General features: G+C 39.6%; 3 protein-coding genes across 3 annotated transcripts in view; all 3 read right to left on the bottom strand.

The window, feature by feature from the left end:
- Window positions 1–5,703: 5,703 nt before the first annotated feature.
- LOC107109356 (olfactory receptor 11H6-like) lies at window positions 5,704–7,514 on the bottom strand. The gene is given in 2 exon segments (XM_015409968.1): window positions 5,704–6,381; window positions 7,479–7,514. Coding segments are annotated over 2 exon segments (714 nt in total).
- A 766-nt stretch (window positions 7,515–8,280) lies between these two features.
- Window positions 8,281–9,213, bottom strand: LOC107109355 (olfactory receptor 6B1-like). The gene has a single exon (XM_015409967.1). The coding sequence runs from the start codon at window positions 9,211–9,213 to the stop codon at window positions 8,281–8,283; it is 933 nt and encodes a 310-aa protein (XP_015265453.1).
- Window positions 9,214–9,257: 44 nt separating this feature from the next.
- The window catches only part of LOC107109354 (olfactory receptor 6F1-like), a 21,748-nt gene continuing 20,134 nt past the window's right edge, over window positions 9,258–10,871 (bottom strand). The window contains exon 2 of the mRNA XM_015409966.1: window positions 9,258–9,263. Coding sequence (XP_015265452.1) covers window positions 9,258–9,263 — 6 coding nt within the window. The remainder of the gene's footprint in view (window positions 9,264–10,871) is intronic.

Here is a 10,871-nt window from a genome sequence, read left to right as displayed (position 1 = left end):
TCTTGGTACTTTGACCTCTTTGCCCATGCTCATGAGACAGCATGACCTGCTATTATTTTGGAAACAGTACAATCAGCAGTCCCTCTTAGTTTCTACAGTGTGAAGGGTACAGACATATCATTCTCTCATATTGCCTGACTGCTTCTTGGGTGTTCTGTGGAAAGTGAGTATGGCAGGGTGGCAGACTCTTTGACCATCTTGTGGCCCTCAATGATGTGTCAAGAAGTTCTCAATAGAGTAACAGACTGATCCAAAGTCCAATAACTGAGATCAAGAGGAACATATAACCACAACAAGATATCAAATAGCTACTAGTACATATAGAAAAATAAGTAAGAGGGGAAAGGGTGCAAGAACAAAACATTGAATAGGATTACAGAGGGAAACATTATACACTGAGAGAAAACAAGAAAAGGAGTAACACAAGGTGAGAACAATTTGAAAACAAGGAGAAGATATTCAAGATTGGAAAAAAGCAATTGTTTATAGTTAGAAAATAAATTACAAAAACTAATGGAGAATATATAATACTGGCTGAATCTGGTGTCATGTCTAGAGGGAATCTCACTTGAGCCATGAAGTTCACAGGAAGACCTTGGGCCAGTCACCATATATCACCCTAATTTCCCCCCAAGGTTTTCTGTAAAAATAAAATAGTGGGGAAAAATGGAATTCTAAAAATGATAGACAGAGGAATGTGAGTGCAGAAACAGAATTTTATGTAGTGTGCTTATTAAAACCATGCTTGTGTTGAAGAAAAGGATAACTGTTTAGAAAAAATTTGACATGAACTCCATGAATGAAAATAATAATGATGATATTTTAAAAAAGCATATTCAGATGCTGTTCTCAAAAGTTAACAATATATACTGGCCACTCCACTGACTGAAAAGCAGACAAAACAGCCAGCATTCACTTTAAATTCGGTTAGCTGGCACTTTTATTAGATCAATCAAGACTGACCTGAAAGTGCAAATAAACTTGGGAGGGGGTGGTGGAGCTCATTAATGTCTGTGCAACTGATTGAAAAGATACTTGAAAATATACGATTATTTAACAAAGGGGGGGCACCACTACAATATGGTATGAGCAGAAGAAACCCCTGTTGAATAACTAGTCAAATAAAGCCATGCAACAAAAAATATCTTGGTAAAGCTCAAGCAAAGTGATTTTAGTATTCCCAGCAGAAACAATGAAGAAAGGCAACTGCAGGTAGGGGCCTCCTGTCAAATTCACTGAGACACAAGACATTAAGAACAGTATAACCTATATGTGAAAAATATAAAATGGAAGGCAGGAAGTTGTTTTCAAAACAGAAAGAGGGGAAATGAAACAACATTTCCTACAAAAGTGGAGAAAGTTAGTTAAGTGTATCGGAAGCAGTTAATTGGCAGAAAGAGGGGGAAATGAAACAGCATTTCCTTAAAAAGTGGAGAAAGTTAAGTGTATCGGAAGCAGTTAATTGGAAATGAGACAAATTTTAAAAAGTGGGAGAGTGCCAAAGATCCATATAACACACTTGAGTGGAATGAAATAGTGGAAGCATTATTAAATTAAATTAGATTGGAATAGAACAAGAATTTTAAACCAGTAATAGGTGTACATTTATTGAACCAAACTAAGAAACATATAATACACAGATTCCTACAGTGTCAAAAATATAGTTCATTTTGATGTCAGTAATTTGATGCATGTGTGTCACTACTGATCACCTGAAAATGTCAGGGCTGCAAAAGTGTTGATAATAATGGAAATGCCATACATCAAGATTTTTGCCAAATCTCTCAACTGTGGAGTCCCTTCTTTCACCAAGTTCACTACAGAATGCTCACCAGAAAAACAGTGCACATTCTTTTGTAGGGGTGAATTTTAAAAAGTCTACCATAATAGTGAATATATTATTTTCAGATTCCAGAAATAGGGTATTATAACAAACCTATATTCTGAAAAACAGTTTATACAATATTAAAACTTAATATGGAATTCTATTTAATATATATATCGTAAGAAGGGTGAGGATATAATAGAAATAGTAAGATGAGAATAACCTAGTCATTAAGGAATTCTTTTAAAAATGATATACATTTGCTGTATCTAGCTATAGAAGTGGTTAATTTGTTTAAGATCACAAAAGCAGCATAATCAGATAATGCACATATTCTTTCCCAGATATGCAGAGTAATCCTGGTTTCTAAATTGACGAAAAGAAAATGAGACCTCTGTCCCATACACCCCAAATTCCTTATGAGGATTGAATATATTCTAAATGGACCAAAAATACAAAGGTACCCCTGCAACCAATACAACAAATCCCTTACAAGGATAGAATATATTCTAGGAGGCATGCAACTTTGAGATTTGTTGAATTAAAGGGGGGGGGGATGTTCTAAAGAATGTATTTATCCAAACCATCCCCCCCTCAATTTTTTAAATATACATACAAGGAATAGGATTGCAAGGAATAAAATAATCATTGAATCAAAACAGGAGTTCTTATAAAGGACCAAACTAATAGTACCAAACAATAGTTTATGGGAAAAGAGGTAGAAGGAAGGGGGGGAAATCATAGAATCAGTGATGCAGTAGGATGGGCACAGTGAGAAAGTGGATTAAGTAAATCTTCCAAGATCATCTACCTTACAAATCTTTGATGATATGGAGGCTGCAGTTTACTTACCTGGGTGATGAAACCATAGAAACTCACTTCCAAAAGATTGACTCAGAAAAAGAAAAGTGACAAAGTATGGACAGAAAAACAAAGACAGAAAGGAGAAGCGAGGTGTGCCACAGATGAAGAATAACACCCTTGCAGTGGATGAAGAGCATTGTTGAAGGTGGATGGTTGTGTATAAGAACATGAGAGATTGATATATATGGTTGTGAATCACACCCTGCTTTGGAGATGTGCCAATTACACAAGGACAAGAAACTTTTTATATGAACTTTTCTTGGCCTCAGCTTATTTTCTCCTTCCTTCTTTTGTCTTACTTTTGCTGGAGCAAACTTCTACCACCACAACACACATTGAGAATTTATATATACACACACATACACACCCTGAGAGCAATAGGGCAATAACTCCCATTTTTGTATATATATATATTTTTTGTGTGTGTATTGCTTTCAATATATATATATTGAAAGAAATTGGAATTATTGCCCTATTGCCATCAGTGTTGTGTGTACAAATATAGCAAAAGTGCGAAGGGTAGAACAGAAAGAAAGAGGGACAAATGTCAAAAAGAGATAAAACACACACACACACAAAGAAAAATGAAAAGCAACCTAGAACAAGGATCTCAAACTCAGAATCTCAGCCATCAGGTCCTTAGCATAATTCTGTACAGTGTTAGTCCAGTGTAAAACATTTACAACTGGGTGTCTTAGGCTGAAGTAATTCTGAACAGGATCACACAGTCTTTTCATTCCCTAGGCCCTTGTGATGGCTCACTCAAAGAAAATTGATGTCTCACACATTTAGTGCCATATAATAAAGATGACCGGTGCTTACCTCAACAGTTATCTAATAAGGTTTTGCTTCGTCACCAGATCCACAGTATAGTCCTATACAGAATTACTCATCTTAAAATATTAAAATCAACTTGTTTGAAGTGGAGCATCTCTGAATAGAACTGCACCACTACTCATTTAACTCTCTGAAGTCCTGTGAAGGCTCATCCAAAGAGATGTGTTGTCTGCCACGTTTGGTGCTCTATAATGCAGATGGTCAGAAACAAGTGTTCTAATTCATTTACTCAACAGCTATCTAATGAGGCTTCACTTGGCCATATGACTCTACTCTGACCAGCTTCAGCCTGAACCATTTGTCTACTAAATAAAGAACATACTGTTCCCAAACAGGCCAACAAGGCATGACAGTCCTTTAATTTACCTTTTTCTGTTCCAGACTAGCTTCACCACATACATTGCTGTCATTCATAATTATGCCTCCTCTATATTGAAGGCTCAGATGAAATAATAAAAAGTGGTCTCTTTTGGAAGGTAGCCTGGTGACATAAAAACAGTGACTTTACATATCTTGAGGGACATCTAGCTGCTGGAAAATGTCAATTAGAGCTATGTCTTCCATGCTAGGAAGAACAAAATATGTTCCTGATACCATATGGTATTGGAAGACAAAGGCATAAGAGTGATATCTACTACTGCTTGGTATTAAATGTTACCCAGACCGCCACCATGCACCTCAGGGCTTCATACACATCTGGAAAACATAGCTCAATAATAGAAGAAAGCTGGAGAATTTAAGTTGTAGGGTAGATTTATTTTTTGCATAAGTTTGTGGTAGTTGAACTAGGGTTGCCAACCTCCAGGCAGTGGCTGGATATCTCTCGCTAGTTAGTTTACCTGAAGAAAATGACTGCTTTGGGAGATGAACTCTATGACATTATATCCCACTCAAATCCCTTCCCTCCTCAAACTCTGCCCTCCTCAGGCTCCACCTCTCAAAATTTCCTGATATTTCCCAACCCAACCCAAGCCTAAACTGAACAGAACAAAGGAAACAGAAATTAAAAAGAGTCTGGATTTCAGAATATGTACCAGATTGTACTTTGTAGTCAGGGCAAAGAGGGATGGTGGATTTCAGAGCAGAAACAAGCATTTCAGAGCAGAAACAAGCATTTCCATGCATTTAATTGATTCTTTCTTTTTTAGGGTGCCCATGTAAACCCTGAGGAAATTACCTCTCAAAATTTCCTGATATTTCCCAACCCAACCCAAGCCTAAACTGAACAGAACAAAGGAAACAGAAATTAAAAAGAGTCTGGATTTCAGAATATGTACCAGATTGTACTTTGTAGTCAGGGCAAAAAGGGATGGTGGATCTATTCCTTATTTTATGAAAGCATTTCAGAGCAGAAACAAGCATTTCCATGCATTTAATGGATTCTTTCTTTTTTAGGGTGCCCATGTAAACCCTGAGGAAATTGGGACATCATGATGCACCTTGCTGTTGGAAGACATACATATATTGCTAATGAAGCATGAGAAAAAGCAACAGCCTTCATGCTTTCTCTGTCCTTGGCTGCCCTGTATCAATCGGAACATTCAAGAAAAAAAGTGAAAACATAGGGCTGGTATCTGTCCGCATGTCCATTACTTCAACCAAAAGAGCCCAAATGAAGAAAGTGGACTTCTATACATCAGTAAAAACAGAAACTTCACAAACACCTGCTTCCTACTCACCACTTTCTTCAGGGCTCCCCCAACCTCCTTGTTCCATATGATGTAAATCATTGGATTCAGAAGTGGGATGACTACCGCATAAAAGAAGGATACCACCTTGTCCAGCTCAGAAGCAGTAGTGGAGATGGGTCATGCATATGTGGATTGTGTCATAGAAAATGACCACAAAGTGAGGTGTGAGCCACAAGTTGAAATACTTTCTGCCTCCCACTAGCTGAAGGGATATGCAGGATGGTGGAGATGATGATGTATTTATTTATTTAGTAATTCATTTATTTTATTCAATTTATATCCCACATTCCCCTCATGGCAGGCTCAGGGTGGATTACATCAGATTTGATAAAAACACAATATTAAAACACTAGTAAAAAACCACAATAACCTTCATTGGGTGCAGTTGTCATTAAAATTAAGACCTCACAGATGCCATCTCTGGTATGCAGTTCTGACCCGCTGAGGAGTGGCCCAGTAAAAAGGGAGGGACATCTGTCATCCTACTTAAAAGTCTGGAGGAAGAGCTTCATTTTGCAAGTCCAGAAGGGCCCTGATCTCATATGGGAGCTCATTCCACCAGGTAGGTGCCATGGTGTAGGATACCATGATGAGTGTACAGGTGCTGACGATGACCATGGAGGCCAACACTGTCACAAGTGTTGAGCTGAGAAAGGCAGAACCACATGAGTGCCTCAGCAGGGGCCCAGCATAACAGAAGAAATGGTGGATTTCCTTAGGCCCACAGAAGGAGAGCTGAGAAATGAGGACAATAGGAACCAAGGGGGCGAGGAATCCAGCCACCCAGGCTGCTGTCACCATACGGGTACTTATTTGCAGTGTCATAAGGGTTGGATAATGCAGAGGGCAGCAGATAGCCAAGTAGCCATCATAGGCCATAGTCACTAACAAGAAACATTCAGTGGAGCCCAAGGCAAAGAAAAGGTAGAGCTGGGAGATGCAGCCTGCCACAGAGACCGTACTCCCGCCAACCAGGAAACTTTCCAGCATCTTGGGCACAGTGGATATTGTGTACCAAATCTACATGAAGGAGAAATTACCCAGGAAGTAATACATGGGGCGCTGCAGTTTATGATTTGTCTTAATGAGTGAGATGATGATTACGCTGGCAGTTACTGTGAGAATGTAGGTGGCCAAGACTAGAACGAAGGACAGCGTGCGGATCTGTGGAGAAGCAGAAAACCCAGGATGATAAAACCATTCACCACAGTCCTGTTGGCCGATCCCATATCAACATCTTCTCTGGCCAGTGAAACAGCCTTAGTCCATTACTCTAACCCCTATACCACACTGTTTACCATTTGTCAGACATCCACTGGTGGACAAAATTGAAAATAATGATTGCCAATATTTATCAGGGTGAATCTGATCTTTTGCAAGCTTATTCATAGGCCACTCTTAAGCTACATTTCTGCATAGGGGAGGAGGATATTATGATTCAAAAATTTTGGTACTTTGGCCTTTGCCCCCATTCTTATGAGGTAGCATGAGCTGCTATTATTTTGGAAATAGGACGATCAGTAAGCCCCCTTAGTTTCTACAGAGCCAGTTTGGTGTAGCGGTTAAGTGCGTGGACTCTAATCTGGGAGAACCCGGTTTAATTCCCCACTCCTCCACTTGCACCTGATGGATGGCCTTGAGCAAGCCGTAGTTCTGGTACAGCTGTTCTTGAAAAAGAGCTATTTCTGTCAGAGCTCTCTCGGCCCCACCTACCTCACAGGGTGTCTGTTGTGGGGAGAGGAAGGAAAGTTTGTAAACTGCTCTGAGACTCCTTTGGGTAGTGAAAAGTGGGGTATAAATCCAATCTCTTCAACTTCTTCTACAGTGTGAAAGGTACTGACATATAATAATCTCATTTCCCCTTTCCCTTTTATAAAAGGCACCCTCTTGGTGTCTGTGTGTATTAGGGAATCAGCTCTCAGGTGTTCAGTGTAGGTTATTTACATTTTTACATTTTTTACATTATTTTGTATTCAATAAAGCTATTTGTTTATGTTTAAAATCACTCCCACTCTCTTCATAATTTTACTGTAGGGTACCTTTACTAAGATCCACCCTGGTATACATAAACCAAGTGTCTGTGTTATTCCTTTCTGGAACCATTTTAAAGCTCATTTATCTTTCTTTGGGTTGAGCTTGGATAACAGTATGTTCCGTTGGTCCTGACAATCCAGCAGGTAAATAATTTATGCTGTCCAGTACATCATTTGGGCATAAGCGGGGGGTCTAGTTCTGAATCCCAGATTTCTCTTTGCATTTACCTTTCTAGCTGTGTGGCTTCCATGGGCAAGTACCATCCCTGTAGAAACTACATGTGGAACAACAGAAACGGACAGAAATGTTCATGGATAGGCCTAACTGGCATATGTCATTTTATGATGGCATGTACAGCAACAACAAGAACAACAACCACAAATGAACTCTTCATCTGAAAAATGTAGCCAATGCAGAAAGATGGTGGAAATTTTTGTATGTGTGTGTCTGCATCTATGCATGCCTGTGCCTGGAAGTCATGGCAATCTCTGGCGACTCCTCCTGGGGCATTGAGGACATTCAGAGAAGGGGCCCAGGTATTTTTTGGAGGTCTCCCATCCAATTACTTGCCGGGGTTGTCATGCTTAGCTTTCGAGATCTGATGAGATCAGTCTGGCCTGAGCTATACAGGTCAGGACAATGGTGGAAATATTATTTATGGGGAACTGACAGAAACAACTTTGTTATCGGAACATTTTCCAATAGTAAATAGCTACTACCAATAAATGCATATCTGGTAAGCAACTGTTGCTGCGGGGTGTGTGTGTTTGTGTTAGGGAATCAGTTCTCAGGTGCTTAGTGTAGGTTCTTTACACTTTTACAACTTTTATTTTATTTTGTATACAATAAAGCTACTCGAATGTGTCTAAAACCACTCTCACTCTCTTTCTTCATAATTTTATTGTGGGGTACCCCTACCAAGATCCACCCTAGTATACATAGACCAAGGTCTCTGACGAAAACAACAGCTTCTGATTCTGACTCTCCTCTACTTTGTCACCTGCCATCTGGAAACCAGCCTTCAGTGGCTTATCTAACTTGGTCTTTCCTGCCTAAATTTCTCCTTAATGCTTCTTTCACTTCTTTATTTCTTAAGCAATAGATGAGGGGATTGAGAGCTGGAGTGATCACAGCATAGAAGATGGACACTATTTTGTTGAGATTAAAGGGGTGAATTTTTCTGGGCCGAGCATACATGAAGACTGTTGTTGAGAAGAAGATGATGACCACAGTAAGATGTGAGGCACAGGTTGAGAAGGCTTTCTTCTTTCCATGAGTTGTGGGGATACGAAAAATTGAAATAATGATGAACAGGTAGGACAGGACTGTGATGGAGAGAGGGATTAACAGGATGACCAAAGCCAAAATGAAATCCACCAGCTCAGCCACTGACATATCGGTGCAGGAGAGGTTAAGTACAGGAGAGATGTCACAAAAAAAGTGATTGATGACTCCAGGACCACAGAAGCTGAGTCTAGAGATAAAGGTAACCTTGACTAAAGAGATAGAAAAGCCACACACCCAGGAGAGCAAACCTAGCTGGAAGCACAATCGATGGGTCATGATGACTGGATAACGAAGTGGGTTACATATGGCTACATAGCGGTCATACGCCATGACAGCCAGGAGGACACATTCAGTACACATAAGGGAGATGAAGAAGTAAAGCTGTGCCATGCAACTCTGGAAGGAGATTGTTTTGCTCTGTGACCAGAAGTCTACCAGCAGTTTGGGAAGTGTGACACTGATATACCAGATTTCCAAGAAAGACAGGTTTCCCAAGAAGAAATACATTGGCTTGTGAAGGTTTTGGTTACCTTTAACTGCTGAGATAATGATGAGATTCTCCAGGACTGTTAGTATGTAAGTGAGGGAGAAGAGCACAAAAAGAAAAAGCTGGATCTCAAATCCAGTGGGGAAGCCCAGGAGGATGAATTCAGAGATGATTGTTTGATTCTCCATTGCCAGATAGTCCTTATCTGTATATATATATCAGTGACAGGATTCTATACCTGCAGAACACAATTGGAAAATTTTGTAATGTAAAAATACGAAATAACTAAAATTAAAGGAGGATATTGACAAATCCCATGCCTTTAAATCAGCCTAAAAATACCAAATTTGGGATGGAATGTGCCCATACATTTAGATTCAAATAACAAGATTTAACAATTCGATAGCAACATGATTTTCCAAAACATACACGTTACTGAGTTTCAACAGTCAATACAAGAAATCCAAAGCTAGCACACCCCTGAGAGATGAATTGTCAGACTACTACTTTAAGACCTCTGGCGAGCCCCCACTCCAGGTAACTGGTTCCATTGCTGAGCTGCTGTTATCATTAGGAAGTTTCTCCTAAATGTCAACTGAAATCCACCCTCTTGTTAATTTCAGTCCATTTCATTTATTCTTGCCCTCAGGAGCTGAAAAGAGCACTTCCTTGTCCTCTCCCATGTTCAACCCTTCCAATTCACCAAGAGTGGAGATATATGTCCTGCATTTCAAGCTTAATTTATCTAGTTCCTCAAAGCTTTTTGGTTTTCCTTAAGCTGCAAAGCAAATCCCTGCATACCTGCTTTGGTAGCCAGTATGTCTGAAACACACAATACTGTTGTTATTATTTTATTTATTGCGTCCCTGATGTATGTCCATGCATATACCCCACACTGATCCTACATCCAGCTCCCACAGCCTGTGCTCTCAGTGCTGTAACCAGGTTTCTTCTAGCATGCTTTCCCCAAACTCAGCCTACATAACTTGCTTGACTGAGGAACTAGGGTTATAAACATACAAAAACTGTTACTTGATAACAAGCACCATTAAACATGAAGGGTCTTAGTTTTTATTAGCTGTTTTCCTGTGTGAGACTTTTTTACCTTTGTTTTAATTGCCATATATCAAAGGAATCACTGATCAGATGGGAAAACTTATGAAAAAACACAACCTACAAATAGTATTCAGACCCACCAGAAAAATACAACAGATGTTACGATTGGCAAAAGACAGAAGAAACCTCCTCACTTCTGCCAGAGTATACCGCATACCATGCAGTTGCAGACAAGTTTACATTGGGACCACACAGTGTAGCATTCAGACAAGAATAAAAGAACATGAAAGACACTGCAGACTTGGCCAACCCAAAAAATCAGCAGTGGCTGAATGTCGCCTAATCCAAACAGGGCACAGTATTTTGTTCCAAGACACTGAAAGGCTGGACAACACATCCAATTACCATGTAAGATTACACAGGGAAGCCATTGAAATTCATAAATTTAAACACAATTTATACAGGAAAGAAGAGAGTTTAAAAATAAATAGGGCATGGTTCCCTGTTCTGAAAAACACAAAAGGTTCTACAACTGACAATAGCACTGCAGATAAGATTAGAATTTCAACAGCCAAATAACCTCCTCAGGAAACAGGAAACCTCCTCAGGAAAGCTCCTCCATTAGCATTTTTCACAGCCTGGGGAACTCCTACATGAGAATGATTCAGCCCTACACTACCTATAAATTACCTGCCTACCATTTTTCTTCTCAACTTGACACAGAGAGTACTCTGTCTTTCTGTGTTATACCTCTGAGCAGGGCTATTTTTGGGCAGGAACGCACAGGAAC

This window comes from Gekko japonicus, unplaced genomic scaffold (genome assembly GCF_001447785.1).
Source record: "Gekko japonicus isolate JY-2015 unplaced genomic scaffold, Gekko_japonicus_V1.1 scaffold101, whole genome shotgun sequence".
Taxonomy (NCBI): domain Eukaryota; kingdom Metazoa; phylum Chordata; class Lepidosauria; order Squamata; family Gekkonidae; genus Gekko; species Gekko japonicus.
The sequence above is the reverse complement of the archived record's forward strand: the minus strand, read 5'-3'. Positions and strand labels throughout refer to the sequence as shown.